At 40.6% G+C, this 20,032-nt stretch overlaps 1 protein-coding gene across 4 annotated transcripts in view; it reads right to left on the bottom strand.

Moving 5' to 3' along the window:
• Positions 1-698: 698 nt before the first annotated feature.
• Positions 699-20,032, bottom strand: part of wt1 (WT1 transcription factor) — a 39,839-nt gene continuing 20,505 nt past the window's right edge. The window contains 8 exon segments of one of the 4 annotated variants that reach the window (NM_001142153.1): positions 699-3,421; positions 3,811-3,986; positions 4,268-6,202; positions 8,062-8,145; positions 9,019-9,108; positions 9,647-9,797; positions 13,138-13,240; positions 15,668-15,745. In NM_001142153.1, coding sequence (NP_001135625.1) covers positions 6,081-6,202; positions 8,062-8,145; positions 9,019-9,108; positions 9,647-9,797; positions 13,138-13,240; positions 15,668-15,745 — 628 coding nt within the window. In that variant the 3' untranslated portion in view covers positions 699-3,421; positions 3,811-3,986; positions 4,268-6,080. 4 annotated transcript variants of the gene reach the window in all.

The following is a 20,032-nucleotide window of genomic DNA, read 5'->3' as shown; positions in this document are numbered from 1 at the left end:
GTCACTGCATATGTGCCTGCTTCTGAGGTGAGAGTGGAAGGTAACAGGGGCAAGGTGGCGGCCAGGTTGCCTAGGGTGTCTGGTCAGCTTGGCCCATCCCTGATAAAAATGAATGCAGATACTTACAATATGGCTAATTGCACCAATGGTTGTGATCAACAAATTCTCAGGTCTTATGCAAAAATAGCTGGTCCATTGGATAGAATGGTTCTCAGCATCTCTGGAATTGCTAACTCAACTCAAAATTCTCAAGTAGTTTATTTGATAGAATTCATAAAAAAACAAGCTGGTCCATTGGATAGAATGGTTCTCAGCATCTCTGGAATTGCTAACTCAACTCAAAATTCTCAAGTAGTTTAATTGGTAGAATTCATAAAAAAAAAAAAGCTGGTCCATTGGATAGAATGGTTCTCAGCATCTCTGGAATTACTAACCCAACTCAAAAAGCTTCCCTGATTTTACATTTTCCTGGATTTTTCACCATTTTTTTCTGGTTCCAAGAAAAACTTAAAATGGGGGTTCTACTGTAATTTAGTTGATAGAATTGTTACAACCACGCCTATTAACCACTCCCACTTGTCACAATGACCCAACAACAAAAAGCGTCCCTGGAAATTGTATCTAAATGTCGGCTACATTTTTTGCCATTTCTGCTATTTTTTTGTTGTTATTTTTGGAGTAAGAAAGACGCCAGCGACTCAATGGAATTAGCTTTTATTAAAGCCGGGTGAAATATGCAGGTTACATTTACAGTAAAAACATCAAAACAGTTACTAATATACATTTCTACGTTGGAATGTTTTCTAACAGCAATACCATCCCGTATTTATATTACAGATTTATTTACATACAAACTGAAAAAAAAAAAAGACAAAAACATAGTGAAATAAATTTCCCTTGTTTTAACGCCCCGGCCAATAATATTCTTCTTGCTTCAGGGCTTTAATAACACGGAAACAAAAAACGAATTACGAAACAATCTGAGAACAAAAAGATTATGGACCAGCCGCTTTGCATTTTCTTTAGTACATTTCTTTGAAGCAATATATTTACAAATCTAAGCCGCAAAACCAGTGCAGCACGTACAGTGTTAATAAATCTCAAAACCGCTTTAGGGATTTAAATGAGACACTTCCACTCATTTTCATGGTTTTTCTTGGGTTTTTTTGAGTGGTCACCTAGAAATAGAATTTTGGAGATTGTAGAAAAGCCAACCATAAAGTCTAGATTTACTAAAGGCTTTAAAAAATTCAGAAGGGGATTTTTTTAGCTGCTTTCTAGAGATTTTTTTTTCCTTCAATAAATTTTTACAAAAATTTGAAAATCGGTTAAATAAACTGAAAAATGTAATAAATTCTATTAAAAAATAGAATTTTGGATATTTTAGCACAAGGCAACCATAGTTCAGAATGATTTATCAACGGCTGAAAAAATTTAGAATTTTCAGCTGGTTTTTTTTAGATTTTTTATTTTTTTCAATAAATTGAAAATGAACATGTTCAATAGTGATGGGCAAAATAATTTGGCAGGCATGGATTCGCAGCAAATTTCCATGTTTCGCCATTGGCTGATTGTTTCTCAAAATGGGCGGCAAAAAATTGCAGCGGAAAAATTTGCACGCGTCAAAATATTGTCGACGACGTAAAAAAAAAAGTTGCGCGCGTAAAATAAATGAAGTGAATAAAAAAAAAGTTGTGCGCGTCGTTTTTTGACACATGTAACAATTTTTTTTGGCGCGCAACATTTTTGCCATTTCAAAAAATTTTACGTGAAATGGGACAAATTCACTCATCACTATTGTTCGATTACTAAACTGAAAAATTTGATAAAATGAATTAGAAATAGAATTTTGGATAATTTAGCACAAAGCAACCATAAAGTCTAGTCTTTAGGAAAGGCTGAAAAATTCCGGTGAATTTTTTAGCTGCTTTCTAGAGATTTTTTTTCTCCGATAAATTTTTACTATAAATGTAAAATCTGTTTAATGAATAGACTGAAAAATGTAGCAAACTGAATTACTAAATGAATAAATTGAAAATTCTGCCCCCAATTATGTTGTTTTCTGGAAAAAGGTCACCATTAAGAGAATTGCGCCTTAGTAGAGATCTATAAATACTTTCCCATAAATTGTTACCCAAATATTTCTGCCCAAAAAAAGAAAATCTCTATAAAGCAGGTGAAAAAATTGCCCGGTGAAATATAACATTTAACCCCTTTTTTCCCCATCGCAAGGACGAGTGAGACACGCACAATGAAACACCACTGCCCTTTCTGGCACCAAAAGAATACAAACAATAAAAATGCCCCCCAAGGATTCCGTATTGCCCTCTTCTAATGGGGCTGTAAAATAAATTAAAAACTACAAAAGAAAAACAAATTCACTAAAAATACAAAGAGATACAACAAAATAATTTTAGATTTAACTTCAGCCTCACTTTTGCTTAGGGATATCCTCCATCTTGCAGACCCCTGGGAGAGTTTGTTATTTCTCCCTTTATTTTCCCTCAAATGGAAACTAAAGTATGTTTTCCTTGAACTGTCCATCTCTGCATATATTCTTGCCCTGACTTATTCTTTTTTCCATAGACAAAAACAGTTGTATATACAAGGTATCTGGGCATGCTGTAGAACATCACTATCTTTACATTGTCACAAGAGGTGGATAATAGAATGATCAGTATTTATCTATATAGTGTTGCACAGAAGAATGTATCTGTGGTTTCTAGGGGTGCTGTACAGGATGAGTATGTACAAGGGCTTGTTAGGATTGTTGAATAATAAATGCATTTATACAGTGTCTTTGGGTATGCTATAGAACAACTGTATATATCCATGATGTAAAGGCTGTTGTAGAACAGCAGTATGTACCCATGACCTGACTAGAAGGTATGTAGAATAGCAGTAATTCTTCATGGCCACTAGGGGTGTTGTAGAGTAGCAGAATTTATTCAGGACAACTAGAAGTTTGTAGAGCAGAAGTACTTATTTACGGCCACTAGGGGTGTTGTAGAGTAGCAGAATTTATTTCTAAACCACAAGGAGGTTTGTAGAACAGAAGTACTTATTATGGCCACTAGGGGTGTTGTAGAGTAGCAGAATTTATTTTTGACCACAAGGAGGTTTGTAGAACAGAAGTACTTATTTATGGCCACTAGGGGTGTTGTAGAGTAGCAGAATTTATTTTTGACCACAAGGAGGTTTGTAGAACAGAAGTACTTATTTATGGCCACTAGGGGTGTTGTAGAGTAGCAGAATTTATTTTTGACCACAAGGAGGTTTGTAGAAAAGAAGTACTTATTTATGGCCACTAGGGGTGTTGTAGAGTAGCAGAATTTATTTTTGACCACAAGGAGGTTTGTAGAACAGAAGTACTTATTTATGGCCACTAGGGGTGTTGTAGAGTAGCAGAATTTATTTTTGACCACAAGGAGGTTTGTAGAATAGAAGTACTTATTTATGGCCACTGGGAGTGTTGTAGAGTAGCAGAATTTATTTTTGACCACAAGGAGGTTTGTAGAATAGAAGTACTTATTTATGGCCACTGGGGGTGTTGTAGAGTAGCAGAATTTATTTTTGACCACAAGGAGGTTTGTAGAATAGAAGTACTTATTTATGGCCACTGGGAGTGTTGTAGAGTAGCAGAATTTATTTTTGACCACAAGGAGGTTTGTAGAATAGAAGTACTTATTTATGGCCACTGGGAGTGTTGTAGAGTAGCAGAATTTATTTTTGACCACAAGGAGGTTTGTAGAATAGAAGTACTTATTTATGGCCACTGGGAGTGTTGTAGAGTAGCAGAATTTATTTTTGACCACAAGGAGGTTTGTAGAATAGAAGTACTTATTTATGGCCACTGGGGGTGTTGTAGAGTAGCAGAATTTATTTTTGACCACAAGGAGGTTTGTAGAACAGAAGTACTTATTATGGCCACTAGGGGTGTTGTAGAGTAGCAGAATTTATTTTTGACCACAAGGAGGTTTGTAGAACAGAAGTACTTATTTATGGCCACTGGGGGTGTTGTAGAGTAGCAGAATTTATTAATGGCTACAAAGGGAGTTATATTCTTAGCACCATAATTGTCCCCTTGGGTTATTCATCCTTTTATTTTAGATGCACTAAAACATGTTTTTACTGAACATTTCTTCTCTCCATATTTTTCTGTCTTTCCTTTTCCATAGACAAAAACAGTTGTATATTTTACACCATTTTTGCATGGTCACAAGAGCTGACAGAATGATCAGTATTTATATGTACTGTAGAACAAGAAGATTGCACCTATGGTCTCTCAGGGCCCTGTATAGCACTAGTATGTACAATAGAAGTTACCCGTGCCACTAGGGGCTGTAGAGCAGCTGTACTTATTCATGGTTACAAGGCTGTTGTAGAACATCATAAGTTATCCATGACCACTAGGAAGTTTTTAGAACAGTAGAATTTATCCATGACCACTAGGGGTGTTGTAGCACGGGAGAGGTGGTTTATGGCTGCTGGGTATTGTAGAACAGGGGTTACAGAGCAGAAGTATTTATGGTCACTATGGGTTGTAGAACATTAGTATTTATTCGTGACCACTAGGTATTGCAGATTAGCAGAAATTATCCATGACCATTAGGTTTGTAAAACAGCAGTTGTTTTTCATGGCCACTAGGGGTGCTGTAGTGCAGTATTTATTTTTGGCAACTAGGGGCATTGTAAATAAGCAGTATTTATCCATGGCTACTAGGAGTACTGTAGAACGTCAGCATTTATCCATGACCAGTAGTAGTGTCTTAAATTAGCCCTATTTATCTATGGCCTTTAGGAATTCTGCAGATGCATAGTTAATTTCCAATGTTCCATTCAAATGGTTAAATGTTCCGCAGTAACTGTCACTTCTACACTCCTCATCAACCTCTAGTGAAAATAAATAAATGGAAAAGCCCAACTTAAAACAACACATATATCTATATATATTTATAAAATGAGATGGATTAATGTGGCATTGGGTGCAACCAAGCTGGCGTACTGAATGTAAGCAACAACCACATTCTATGGATCTGCACTAATATTTTAACATTGTGACTATGAAGGTTTTCTTGTATTGAAGTCATGGTATCTCTAGTATAAGCAAAGCAATAGCAACTGGACTTGCTGGGTAATCATACTCAGCATTACTATACATTTACTTATACTAAATATTTTAACATTGTGTTATTTTTGTGGGTTGATCATGATGATTGCAAGTCAACTGGGTGCCTTTGTATTTAAATCTGTTCTATAAACAAGGATAAAGAGCACACAGCAGTGTTGCCCAACATGTTACAAAAACACCCATATCCTGTGTCTATATTGATAGATATAGATTGATATATAGATGTACTACTGATCATGCCTCAGGCAGTTTGGACAGTAATGAATATAACAAGGAAACAGGTATAGAGGTGGGATAAATATCAGAGTCTGGTCTTCCACTGTATTTAGTATTTATAGTGTATGGGAGGGTATGTCCGTCCATTAGTAGCTATGGAATTTACACAACATGTATTTATAAAACTACACAACTGCTTGTCACATGATTTCAATGCAAGTCTATGGGGAGGGAGTGGTTTCAGATAATGGGCATCGTTTCTTGGGCTACTTTAACACAGAGGGGTATGTTTACTCAGAATGGAGATAAATATCACCGGTGATGTTGCCTGTAGCAACCAATTGGGTCTTTGCTTTGATTTCTAACTTGTAGGTGACAAGGTGACAATTGCTGATTGGTTGCTATGGGCAACATCACCGGAGATAATTATCTCCAATCTTAGTAAACACGCCCCTTTCCAGAACAGCCCAATGTGCCATTCAACTGTTCAAGCATATTCTCAAACAATTAGTAACCGACTGATAATAACTAGACCAGCCTAGGCCGAACGGACACTCAGCATTCAGGAACATATCCACGCTTTCCATTATGTTACAGGATATTATAACTATGAGAGATGAACAGAATCCCACTTAGTGGATAATGGCAGAAAATGCCTTTACATGGTTGCACTAATGATTTATATATAATACAGTAGCATTTTTTTTCCAGTCCCATTGCCGCTCCCTTGTGTCTAAAGGGCCAGCTGGAGTTTGGTCATGTTCCTCTGGTGCATGTTGTGGTGACGAACCAATTCATCCGACCTGGCAAACTTCTTTTGGCAACTTGGCCACCGACAGCTGAAGGGCTTCTCACCTGTTTGAGGAGAAAATATCCAGTTATTAGAACTTTGTATTTGTCTCTAGTATTCGTGTCCTACCTGGGGAACGTATGGTTCCGCCCATGTTATGTTTTGGTGAAATTTAGACAAATTGTAGTAACTCAATATCCTAAAAGTAACAGGCCTCCATGACTATCTTGTTCCTTTTTAATGAAGGCCCAAACTTGTCGTATTGGGTAAATACTGAAGGCGTTTCTCAAGACATAAATACATCGATTGGTACAGGTATCGGACCCCTTATCCAGAAATCCATTATCCAGAAAGTTCCGAATTACGGAAAGGTCATCTCTCATTGACTCCATTTTAATCAAATAATTCACATTTTTAAAAATGATTTCCCTTTTCTCCTTAATAATAAAACAGTAACTTGTACTTGATCCCAACTAAGATATTATATAGCCCTTATTGGGGCAGAACAGCCCTATTGGGTTTATTTAATGGTTAAATGATTCCCTTTTCTCTGTAATAATAAAACAGTACCTGTACTTGATCCCAACTAAGATATAATTACCCCTTATTGGGGGCAGAACAGTCCTATTGGGTTTATTTAATGGTTAAATGATTCCCTTTTCTCTGTAATAATAAAACAGTACCTGTACTTGATCCCAACTAAGATATAATTACCCCTTATTGGGGGCAGAACAGCCTTATTGGGTTTATTTAATGGTTAAATGATTCCCTTTTCTCTGTAATAATAAAACAGTACCTGTACTTGATCCCAACTAAGATATAATTACCCCTTATTGGGGGCAGAACAGCCTTATTGGGTTTATTTAATGGTTAAATGATTCCCTTTTCTCTGTAATAATAAAACAGTACCTGTACTTGATCCCAACTAAGATATAATTACCCCTTATTGGGGGCAGAACAGTCCTATTGGGTTTATTTAATGGTTAAATGATTCCCTTTTCTCTGTAATAATAAAACAGTACCTGTACTTGATCCCAACTAAGATATAATTACCCCTTATTGGGGGCAGAACAGCACTATTGGGTTTATTTAATGGTTAAATGATTCCCTTTTCTCTGTAATAATAAAACAGTACCTGTACTTGATCCCAACTAAGATATAATTACCCCTTATTGGGGGCAGAACAATCCTATTGGGTTTAATTACTGTTTAAATAATTTTTTCAGTGGACTTAAGGTATGAGATCCGAATTATGGAAAGACCCCTTATCCAGAAAACCCCAGGTCCCAAGCATTCCTGTATATGACAAAATAGGCCTATGATGCTCTGAGTGATACGTAAACCGCATTAAAGGATTGTTTCACCTTTACATTAACCTTTAGTATGTTATAGAATGGCTATTTCTTAGCAACTTTTCAATTGGCCTTCATTTTATATGTTCAAATTGTTATTATTACTTTTCATTACTTATCTTTCTACTCAGGACCTATACTTTTCATATTGCAGTCACTCATTCAAAAAAAGAATTAAAAAACACAAATAAAAAATGAAGACCAATTGCAAATTGTCACAGGATATCACTCCTTACTAAAAGTTCATTTTAAAATCCTGGGAATCCTGGGATCATAGGACATATAAGACTAATAAGTCTAATCATTGGCTAAAGGGCTGGTCAAGACTGTATTATGGCACAACCTGCTTTAAGCCCCAAAGCCAACCTTCATGCCTATATTTGACCACAGGGTTTCTCATAATTCTAATTTATGGACCAATTAGACCCCTTTCTTTTGTGTTATTTGAGCAAGTTAGGAGATAACAGCCTTAACATTTGCATTTCCAGTGCATGTCGGGGCATTGCCCATTCTGAAGATATCAACAATATAGTAAAAAAAAATATGAAGAAAAGTATACGCACTTGTTTTACCTGTATGAGTCCTGGTGTGAGTCTTCAGGTGGTCGGACCTGGAGAACTTTCGTTGGCAGGTTTTGCATTGGAAAGGTTTAATGCCTACAATATAAGGATGATATTAATATGTCACATTTACAGTCAAAACAATTTCATATATGCAGGGTGAAGCCATTTATATATAAATATCTTCATATATGAGAGAAGTGAAGACTGTCCCACTGCCCAAAGTCTTCCTTATGTTTTGCTCTTTAGGTAATTGGGATATAATAAATATATAAACTTTTCAAAAATTGACTATTTTGTGCCCCCTAGCTCTCTAAAGTATGCATCCCCAACCTAATTACATGGCTGCTTATCATATTGGCATTATAATATTTGCCCTTAATAATATGTGCTGCACCCGCTGAAAGACATGGACGTTAGGGGATTGATAGGGGGTATGTGCCTCCTCCTGCCCCTCATGAATACATTGTTGCTGAACACAGGCAAAGCTGTATTCATGGGGTGAAGACAGGCCTGTGGCAGGTCTCCTACATGAAGGGCAGGGTACAGAGTACAAACACATGGCTGCACTTTGCACCCTGCCCTGCACTTGGCAAATTACCTTTTATGTGTAAACAGAGCAAGCAGGATTCTCTCCTTATATCCTGTGGGCCACCGGCCTTGGAGAACTCAATACCCTTGATAATATAGTGTAGAATGCAACATTTGGGTCCACTTCAAGATACAAAAGTCACCCCAGGTGCCAAAAACAGCATCTTAAACTTTGCCCAAGAAGTGGCCATAGTTCATAGTGCATATTTTATTGTTAGGCTTTGGTGAGTTGTATTCGAAGACTCCCACTTCTTAGTATGGCCACCAGTGTCATGTGATTGCCCTATGCAGTGTTTCCTTTAGTTATTATAACAATAAATAAACACATTTCCAGCTATTGATCTGCACATCTTTCCACCATAAGCTAAATTTTCCTACCTGTGTGCCTCCTTTGGTGCCTTTTAAGTTGATCTGAACGAGAAAATCGCCTCTCGCAGTCTTTGAAATCACACTGGTACGGTTTTTCCCCTAAGGGAGCAAAAGATAAACAAAAACATTTTAACAAACAAACAAACACAACTGTGCCATTTTTCAGAGACTGTATATAAACCTTCCAGCTAAATAAAGATGAGGGAAATAGAGAGGGGCATTTTGGTTTATTGTTATGTTTATTACTGACCAGGGCAGGGCAGCAAATTAGCGGTTAACTTGTGCTTATTGGGCAACTTAAATGATGATAATTTAATATAAGCTTTGGGATGGAGCAAACTTTGTCCTATTATTGTGTAACCCCCCCCCCCCCCCAATACTATGATGTTGCTGCCACATGTCCATTCAGCTTCCAACATATTGAATCCAATTTATAAATGGTCCATCAGAACCGGTGCGGATTTACCCCCAAATAAGAAAGTAGCATGGGCACAGATACAGTTCTTATGAGTTAATGAGATTCTGGGAAATGGCCCTGACCTGGCTATGGGAACCAGCAGTAACCCTATGATGTTGCCTCCTCATACACAGGCCTTTGTATGGCCAACACCCCGATATTCTGCTAATATTGGGGTACCTGTGTGTTTTCTGCTGTGCATCTGCAAATGGGACAGTTTAAAGTATCTCTTGTTGCACCCTGGGTAGGCACACATGAATGGCCTCTTTTCATTGGCCTCTGTCGATGATCTGACTATGGCTGGGGTCACTCCCGGCACGCGCCTCACATCCTAGGGGGAAACAAAAGATCATGAAATATCATCCATGTCAGAGCAACCAACATGGCAGCTTCAGTTTATTTAAAATATAGTCAAATACCACATCTATGGAAAGTCAAGTGAATGTTAAAGGGGAACTTAAATATTAAAAATAACTTGTTTTTTATTTCTTTTTTTATTTTTTATCCATTACTCAGCGGCACCTTTCAGCCGCAAATAATAAATCACTTTATGCCAATGGGAAAAGCTGATAATTACTTGAGCTAATGATACTGTGCAGAAAGCAAAATGACTGCAGCGATGAGTCTTTTGTACAAGAAGTGACCTTTGCTGCTGAGTAAAGCGGGTAAACTCGGCATTATGAATCACCAGGGATTATTTTCATTTGTAAACTCCTCCGCACTCCGCAAATGCACAATTATTCTATCCTGTTATAGCTCAGCGGGGGGTATGGGCTAATCAGCACCCACACCGACACTGTCATTCTGTGCCAGGAATGATGTGTGAATCATAATGTTTGTGGCTATATAAAACCAACGTGTTAAAGGGGAAACATCAAAAAATCACCCTGTATGTAAGGAGATTGTTTCCTATTCAATAGCCGAACAAGGCCAAAATCACCAGTAGAGATGTAGCGAACCTCACAAAAAAAGTTCGCGAACCCGTTCGCGAACTTCTGCCAAAAAGTGCGAACTTTTGCGAACTTTGCGAACCCCATAGACTTCAATGAGAAGGCGAACTTTAAAAACTAGAAAAGCCATTTCTGGGCAGAAAACTGATTTTAAAGTTTTTTAAAGGGTGTCACGACCTGGACAGTGGCATGCAGGAGGGGGATCAAGGGCAAAAATTTCTCTGAAAAATACATTGTTGACACAGCGTTGCGTTTTGTGCTGTAAAGGGCAGAAATTACACTACATTTCTAAACTTGTGTAATAAACTGCTTTAAAACATCCGGCGTCTACATGCCAATCAAGTCGTGTAAAGGTTACAGCCGGTTCACACGCAATTGTGCAGTACACAATGAAAAGAAGAGTAACAGTAATCAGAAAATAAAAGCAGTCCTCACAAGGACTATTGGGTTACAGCAGATGAGATCAGAAGGACAGCTGCCCCCAGCAGCTACATACAGAGCAGTAGAAAGTAGATTACTAGTCAGCAAAGCTACCTAAACTGTCCCTCAAACCCCTGCACAGCTCTCTCCCTATGGGCTAATACAGAGCAGTAGAAAGTAGATTACTAGTCAGCAAAGCTACCTAAACTGTCCCTCAAACCCCTGCACAGCTCTCTCCCTATGGGCTAATACAGAGCAGTAGAAAGTAGATTACTAGTCAGCAAAGCTACCTAAACTGTCCCTCAAACCCCTGCACAGCTCTCTCCCTATGGGCTAATACAGAGCAGTAGAAAGTAGATTACTAGTCAGCAAAGCTACCTAAACTGTCCCTCAAACCCCTGCACAGCTCTCTCCCTATGGGCTAATACAGAGCAGTAGAAAGTAGATTACTAGTCAGCAAAGCTGCCTAAACTGTCCTTCAAATCCCTGCACAGCTCTCTCCCTATGGGCTAATACAGAGCAGTAGAAAGTAGATTACTAGTCAGCAAAGCTACCTAAACTGTTCCTCAAATCCCTGCACAGCTCTCTCCCTATGCTAACTCATCAAGCACACACAGGCAGAATGTAAAATGGCTGCTGGGCTTCGGTTTATATATGGAAGGGAGTGGTCCGGGGGTGGTCCAGGAGGGAGAGCTGCCTGATTGGCTGCCATGTATCTGCTGGCTCTGGGGTGAGAGGTCAAAATTTGGCTCCAGCTAAGGCGAACCCAAAATTGCGAACTTCGCTAAAAGTTCGCGAACTTGCGAACACCTGATTTTCGTGCAAATTAGTTCTCCGGCGAACAGTTCGCTACATCTCTAATCACCAGGGCGGCATATAGATACCCAATAAAAGTTCAACTGGTTCATCTCTTTTTTCTTACTTCATGTGCTGGCATGGGGTGCCATCATTCCTGTTCTATGTGGCAGCACCCTAGGTTTGGTGCATGTGTAGTATACAGTGTCGGACTGGGCCAGTGGTCCCAGTACTTGTGGGCCCTGCCAACCCAAACCCAATCCCCACCTGCAAGAATTGTCACTCCCCACAGCCGCCGCTCCCCCACTGGCAACAAAGTATAAGGTACACATGTGGGGGGGAAGGGCTGTGGGTGAGCTGGAGGGGGGCCCCTGGGGTAGCAGCTCACAGGCCTCACATACCCCAGCCCAACACTGGCACTACAGAAGTGTTTGGGCTGCTGTACTGTACTTTTGAAGCACCCAGCTTCAGGCCTGGATTTGTGGCAAGGCTTGCGTGCCATTGCGGTTGTGCAATTGGGCTTGCCTGCATGATTAGGCACAAGTTGAAGCACCTATGGGTGCAACATTTAAAAATGACTCCCCCTCCACCCCCATCCCCGTTGCTCAAGGCACAGGGTTTTAATACTACAGTCTGTGCTTTGTGTCTTGTTGCGCAAATCAGGTGTAACCTGTGTAAAGGTGCAACCATAAATGACTAAGTAGTCTCTTGTGCCCCTTAGTGCTCTGGCACTTCTGCCCAGGGGCATCATAAACATGTCAATGAAGAGGCTAGTAGTATGGCAGCTCTCTTCAATATGTAAAACTGCAAATATGCACAGTTCCGTGGGTGCAGTATGATTTTCATTCATCAGTGTCGGACTGGGACCCCATGGGCCCTCCAGAAAACCTTAGACCCTAGGCCCACTCTCCAAACTATTTTTCCTCCTTTCCTCACTCAACCTCTTTATTCTCTTAAGGTGCCCATACACGTGAAGATTCACTCGCTTGGTGAGGTCGCCAAGCGAGCGGATCTTCACCTGATATCCACACCCTGGGGCCAAACGATCAAATTATAATGGGGCAGTCCCCGATCCGACTGAATGTTTTAACCTGCCGATCGATATCTGGCCAATTTCATGCCAGATATTGGTTGGGTATGGCCGTCGTTTCTGCCCCTACACGGACCGATAAGCTGCCGAATCGGTCCAAGGGACCGATATCGGGAGCTACAATCGGCCTGTGTATGGGGACCTTTAGTCTTTTATTTACATGCTAGCATCTTTTCTTCCATCTATTTCTCCTCTTTGTTCCCATACAGAAATAGGGAATGAGCATGAAACAGGCCAAATGATCAGGAGCAGGAGGGCCCACTGACACCTGGGCCCACCGGGAGTTTTCCTGCTATCCTGTGGGCCAGTCCAACACTGGCCTTCATACAAAATGAAACATTTATAGATAAACAGTGAAATATTTACAGCTAAACAGTGTATTGCTGCCATCTTCCGACTGATAAGACTGTACTTACTTGGATTCCTCTAAAGACCCCGTGCGTGTGTATCCTGTACTGACCCCCGCAGCTGTAAAGCATCGGCGTGCTGTGACTGTCATTCTCGTAACTCGTCCCGTGACTGCAAGTAAGACAGAAGTGACACCCATCAAAAAGCCATTTTATCCGACTTTAACCCTAAAGTCTCATAATACTGATATAGTTTTTGCTCATGAGTCAGGTACATCAGTGCACAAGAAGCTGCTTCCCAAGTCAGGCCTGGAAATAAGTAATAAAGGGTCGCTGCCAATAAATACAGGCTAAGGTCATAGTTACACATGATGTAAGTCCCCCACATTGGAGGGGAGGAGAATTTCATATATAATGCTTGTCCAACCTGCAGCCCTCCAGCTGTTTTTGAGCTACAGCTTTCACCAACCTCATGCCTGCCTAATGAAATCTAACAAAGGTCCTAAAATTGCCCCAGGGCAGCTGCCAGCAGAAACAAATGCAGTACAGGTATGGGATCCCTTATCCGGAAACCCGTTATCCAGAAAGTTCTGAATTACGGAAAGACCATCTCCCATAGACTCCATTATAAGCAAATAATTCTAATGTTTAAAAATGATTTCTTTTTTCTCTGTAATAATAAAACAGTACCTGTACTTGATCCCAACTAAGATATAATTACCCCTTATTGGGGGCAGAACAGCCCTATTGGGTTTATTTCATGGTTAAATGATTCCCTTTTCTCTGTAATAATAAAACAGTACCTGTACTTGATCCCAACTAAGATATAATTATCCCTTATTGGGGCAGAACAGCCCTATTGGGTTTATTTAATGGTTAAATGATTCCCTTTTCTCTGTAATAATAAAACAGTACCTGTACTTGATCCCAACTAAGATATAATATCCTTAATGGGGGCAGAACAAGCCTATTCAAAATTCAGATTACGGAAATACCCCTTATCCGGAAAACCCCAGGTCCCGAGCATTCTGGATAACAGGTCCCATACCTGAAGTAGCCCTATATGGAAACAGATGGATAAGACTGTACTAGGAGTTGTGGTCCAGCAACATTTGATAGGGAGACCCATGCCCCACCCACAACCCAACCCAACCCCCTCCCAGGACCCCAGGATCACAAATGTGTTATTGATTCCATATGGTGGATCTGGTTCCCCCACCCCTCCTCCAATCACTTATCTCCCACCCCCCTCCAATCAATGATCGGTATAGCAGAAGCAACACAGGCATTTACCCAATGAGGAGTGATCCTGCAGCAGCCCATATATTATACAAAGCTAAATCCTTTGGCCGCTCTATAGAGAGGGAAGCCTATGTCCCTGGCCCCCGGTATCAGACATATACTGGGCTGTGCATTGTTACTCTCAGCTTAGGAAGACATAAATATTTTGGCTCAGGGTATTAAAGATGAGACTATGTCTGCTGATTTTCCACAGATTCTGTCTCTTTGGCCTAAAAAGAACAGGAAAAATTAAAAGAAAAAAAAAGCCCAGCTCCATAGATCATCCATGTACATTCCCATTCATTACTGCTAAAGCATTCGGGGGTCAAGCCCCTTCCCTTACTGACCGCCTGTGAACCCACGGAGCCAGAACATGCCTTTCCCCCATTCTAGCATTGCTGTAATTCAGCAGCAGCTCACAGATAACCCCCATATCCTTACATTCAGACATTGGACCGCACTCCAGGTATATTTGTTCCCGTCATAGTTAATCCCCATTGTCACAATGTGTAAGAAAATAAATAAACCCTGACCATAAATTTGTAAGGGATCACATGGAACTTACATAAAAAAAGCTATTTCCAAATGCCAAAAAAAGATTGTTATATTTTCATGCACTGAAAAAATATTAAAGGAAAACTAAACCCCCCCATAAACTTGTCCCACTGCTCCCCCTAGTTGTCTGAAGATTCAGTAGGATATCAGTGGGGCACATTTATCAGCATTGGGCAAATTGGGCCCATGGGCAGTAACCCAAAGCACTGGGAAAAAACCCGGTGGCCCTGCCGACCCAGACCCAATCCCTGCCAGCGTTCCCCCACTCCAATCACAGCAAAGATAAGTATAATGTACGAGCAATTGGGGGTGAAGGGGTTAGGCAGGTGGCCCCAGTGGCCCCAGTGGCCCCAGCACATATCGGTCTGACCCAGGCAACATCAGTGATTGGCTTTTCTTTCAGCCAGCTGCAGGGAGAACAATTAATGTAACAATTTTGCTGGTTGCCCACTGGCAAATTTGCCCTGTGTTGCCAGAGTCCCCTCTCCTCTAGTTATGGCACTACTGGGGCTCATTTGCTAATGCTGGGTAGATTTTCCCCAGTGCAGTAACCCCTAGCAACCAATCAGCATGTCAGCATAACTCTGATTGGTTTCTGCACTGGGGCAAATTTGCCAGTGAGCCCCAATGCTGCTTTATGTTATTACCTCCAATATTTTGGTGCATTTGTCCATAATCCCCAGTAGATTTTGCCTTTAGAGGGATTCATATAAAAACAACATGTAAGTGCCAGAGATATGAAACACAGCAATTAGTAACTGACCTTTTAAGAGAAGACCCCAAATTCATCTGATTCCAAGTCATACATTCCAGTTGGGAGGTCATTTGGTAGAGATTATCACTGCGGGGAACGTTTACAATTGGTTATTGCGATGCACAGTTACAGGGATACGAGGGCAGGCCAGTATTTAACATTAGCAGTACAGAATGATTTCGTTATCACTGTATAAGCACATACCCCCATGTACTGTAAATGGTCATTAATCACATTTATTTATAGTGTAGAGTTTTTACACTACTAATATAATGAATTTAATACACCGCCTGCTGTTCAGACCCACTGACTGGCCACAGTCGGCAGAAAATTAAGTTAGTGAGCAGATAATTGAGATTATCTTGCTTTCTAGTTTTAATATAATAATAGATAATAGCAGTTTTTACACTGCTGATATAAGTTTGAAACCATAGCACCGCCTGCTGTTCAGTTCAGCTGCCACACTCAGCAGAAAATGATGTTAGTGAGCCGAGGAAAGCAGGGCAGGAACTAGGGGTGGGGAGGGAAGGTGGTTGGAGGAGGAATGTTTTGGTAGCGGGCATGGGGGGAGGGGGCCCAGCTGTTCTGATGTTGCTCTGCTTAGAACAGACCAGAGAAACATCTGAGCTACATCACAAGACAGACATTCCTTCTCTCACTAACTTTGATTTCCACTGACTGTAACCTTTCAGCAGAAATGACCAGCAGGTGGCACTGTTGTTTTAAATCCCTAATAGCAGTAGCTTGAATACCAGCTAATAACTTGAAACTAGGTAAAAAAATATCATCTCAAAAGGGCCCAGAAAGAGATTATTGAGATATTTCCACTGATCCTTAGGCTAGCTAGGTAGCAGACTTGCGTTATTCCCATATAATATGGATATGGCAGACATTAGCCATTATCTTAAAGGAACAGTAACACCAAAAAATGTTATGTAAAAATTAATGTTGAATGTACTGTTGCCCTGCACTGGTAAAAGCTGTGTGTTTGCTACAGAAACCCTCCAATAGTTTATATAAAAAACTGTTGTGTAGCCATGGGGGCAGCTATTCAAGTTTTTAAAAAAGGGAGAAAATGCACAGGTTAGCTCTTTAGATTATCATTGTACTTTACAGAGCTTATCTAACCTGTGCCCTTTTTCCTTTTTTCCAGCTTGAATGGCTGCCCCTGTGGCTACACAGCAGGGTATTTATATAAATTATAGCAGTCTTTCTGAAGCAAACACATCAGTTTTACCAGGGCAGCAGTAAATTATAGTTTAATTACTTTAAAACACTTTTATTTCTTGGTGTTGCTGTTCCTTTAAGAGCTTTACATCCTGCAGAAGGTCTGTGACCTGTGTGACACTAGGTTCTCTTATAAAGATCACTGGAATCTCAGCCATAAAGCACAACAGATCTGTTGCTTTTGGAAAGAGGGGGACGTACCAGCCCCATCCACCTGTTTGCCAATGACTCCGCCACATTGTCCCTTAAGAAACCTTCACTCTATTTTCCCTTATGCAGAACACAAACACACATTGTTATTGGGCAAAAACTGAGGGGGACACAAGGGAAAAAGCACCACATTTAGCATTTGGGGGCTTATTAGGAATAAAAAAGTCAAGAGAAAACTGAATCCTGTTTTAATGGGGTGCTTCACCTTTAAGTTAACTTTTAGTTTGTTATACAATGTCCTATTACTAGCAGTTTTGCAATTGGTCTTCATTATAGTTTTTGAGTTATTTGCCTTCCTCTTCTACCTCTTTCTAGCTCTCTAATGGGAGTCACTGACTATACCTATATAGAGGGACGTAGTCCAGTCTCTTATTCAAACCACTGCCTGGTTGCTAGGGAAACCAAGATCCTAGCAACCAGAAAGATGCAGAAATGGAGAGCAGCTAAACAAAAAGCTAACAACATATAAAATAAAGACCAATTGCAAATTGTCAAACAGTTAATCTAAAGGTGACCAATTCCGCAGAGATTATACATCATTTCCCTCAGTCCCTGCCCCAGCGGAGCTTACAATCTAAAGGTCCAATCTCACTCACTAAGCAGTAATTTCATCAGGGGCAAAATGAGAAAAACTCGATTTAAAAAAACGTGTACATTTTGAATTCCAACATCAATAAATCGTCTCTCTAGTATAGGGCCTTTTTAAAGAATAAATAAACATACTCTGTACAGCCCCCAGAATAACATACCTTTCTCCCTGCATCCAAATGTATTTAGTTTCTCTATTACAGCCAGTTTGACTAAAGCTCTTTTACTGACTTCCTTGTCTAGTGGGAAGCTCCACCCCCTTTTGCTTTCTGATCCCTCCTTTTCTCTCCAACTACGATCACCTCAAAACTTCCAACTCCAGTTGCTCCACAAAGGGCGTTCAGATTTACATAGTTCAGGTGGGATTGTAATTGGAGCATTATTTTGCATATTAATGCAGCCGTGGGCCTCGGCGAGCGGGGGAAAAGATTTATTACGCACTACAGCTCCCAGCATGCCTTTACTTTCATAATTTGTGAAAGTATGCTGGGATTCAGGCTCGGACTGGGCCGCCGGGAAAAATCCCGGGGGCCCTGGCGGCCCAGACTCGACCCTTGCTGGTGCCCCCCGTCCGACTGTTCCTACCGTGACGTGTTAAACTTATGCACGCTCAGGGGAGGACTTCGGGTGGGGGACCCTATGGGGGAGGGGTTAGGGGATGCGCCCGCGGGGGCACCTGATAACAATCAGGAGAGATTCTCATTGGAGGATTTTTTAGGATTTTATTGTTATACCGCTGGCCCATGAGAGCTGGAGTCGAATTTCATTGGGCAGTTTTAAGTAGGGATGCACCGAACCCACACCCACTTTTTTTTTACCCGAATCTGAATCCCGAACCGGATCGGAAGGGGTTAAAAATCCCCCCAACCATTTAACCATTTCCACATGCTAATTAGGATTCAGATTCAGTTCGGCCAAAACCAAATCTTTTAAAAAAAGCTTGGATTCAGCCCGAATCCCTAACCATCGGTGCATCCCTAGTTTTAAGAATACAATGCTGATGTTGTTGGACTACAGCTCCCAGCATGCTTTACTGCTTGTAGCCCAGAGCTGCTATAGAACCATCTCTGTATGAGTGAGCAGTTAGTATTGTATGTACAGTATGGCCGCTATTGCCCCGCTGTTCCCCAGATGCACCTATGTAGGGCTGTCTCTGCACCCCGTGCTGGGCCGTGCCACTGCTCCCAGCATGCTTTACTGCTTGTAGCCCAGAGCTGCTATAGAATGATCTCTGTATGTGTGAGCAGTTAGTATTGTACATACAGTATGGCCGCTATTGCCCCGCTGTTCCCCAGATGCACCTATGTAGGGCTGTCTCTGCGCCCCGTGCTGGGCCGTGCCACTGCTCCCAGCAATTCCACACATTCTTGCTGTAACGCTTGTGTAATTAATTCCTTCAGGACCAAAATTCTTTTTTTTTTTATTAGAAATACCATTCCAGGACACTTCCAGCAGGAGTTTCTCTGTAAATCTCTTTGTTGACACGTCATTTTTAACTTGCCCTGTTTTTCCTTAATTCCGAGCTCCTTTCAGAGATCCTCCATTAATCTCACTGTATCACAGGCCCATTGTTTTCTTTGCTAGAAACCGTTACCTTTGTGTTATAAATCAGGCACCGCCAAGTTACCCGTTTCATTAAGCTCAGGGGGGCATCGGGGTGCCAGGGATAAACCAGAGCCGCTCCATATTTATTCAGAATAAACTTAACTCAATCCAGTTTACTTTACCTGCATTCTTTATGGGGCTTTATTTATCCTTTAGAGTCAGCTGGAAACATTTATGCTCCTGGCAAAGGGGAAGCCGACGTGCGGCAATTTATATTTCTGCACATTAGAGCTGAGACCTCATAGTTCATATATTGATTCTCCCAAAGCTCCACTTACAAATTGCTCCCAGTTCTCATACACCAATAACTGGGGGTGCCAGCGCTCCCCCTCCCATCAGGGTTAGATACCCCTTTGGGATAACTCTGGTTACATGTGGATAATAGTTAGTCTGTGCTATAACTATATATTACACAAGAGCTGCAAATATCCTGTAAATTATTTCCTTATAAGCAGTGCTAGTGATCATCAGTTATAAACAGTGCTTAGTGATATAATTAAGTCTGTCACATGACTCACTGAGACTTGCGTATTATAATAAATAATGTACCCCCTGCTATAAAATATAAGAATATTAAAAGTCACATCAGAGTTCCAGCCTTGTGTCTTTATATGATCACAGAATTCCTTGGTGACTTTTCATATCTTATAATATCCTTGTATTTTACAATAGGGGGTACATTATTCACTATATATCCTATATACCATACTACACCCAACATATTACTACATCCTATTAAACAAT

This window comes from Xenopus tropicalis, chromosome 4 (assembly GCF_000004195.4).
Source record: "Xenopus tropicalis strain Nigerian chromosome 4, UCB_Xtro_10.0, whole genome shotgun sequence".
In the NCBI taxonomy this organism is placed as follows: domain Eukaryota; kingdom Metazoa; phylum Chordata; class Amphibia; order Anura; family Pipidae; genus Xenopus; species Xenopus tropicalis.
The sequence above is the reverse complement of the archived record's forward strand: the minus strand, read 5'-3'. Positions and strand labels throughout refer to the sequence as shown.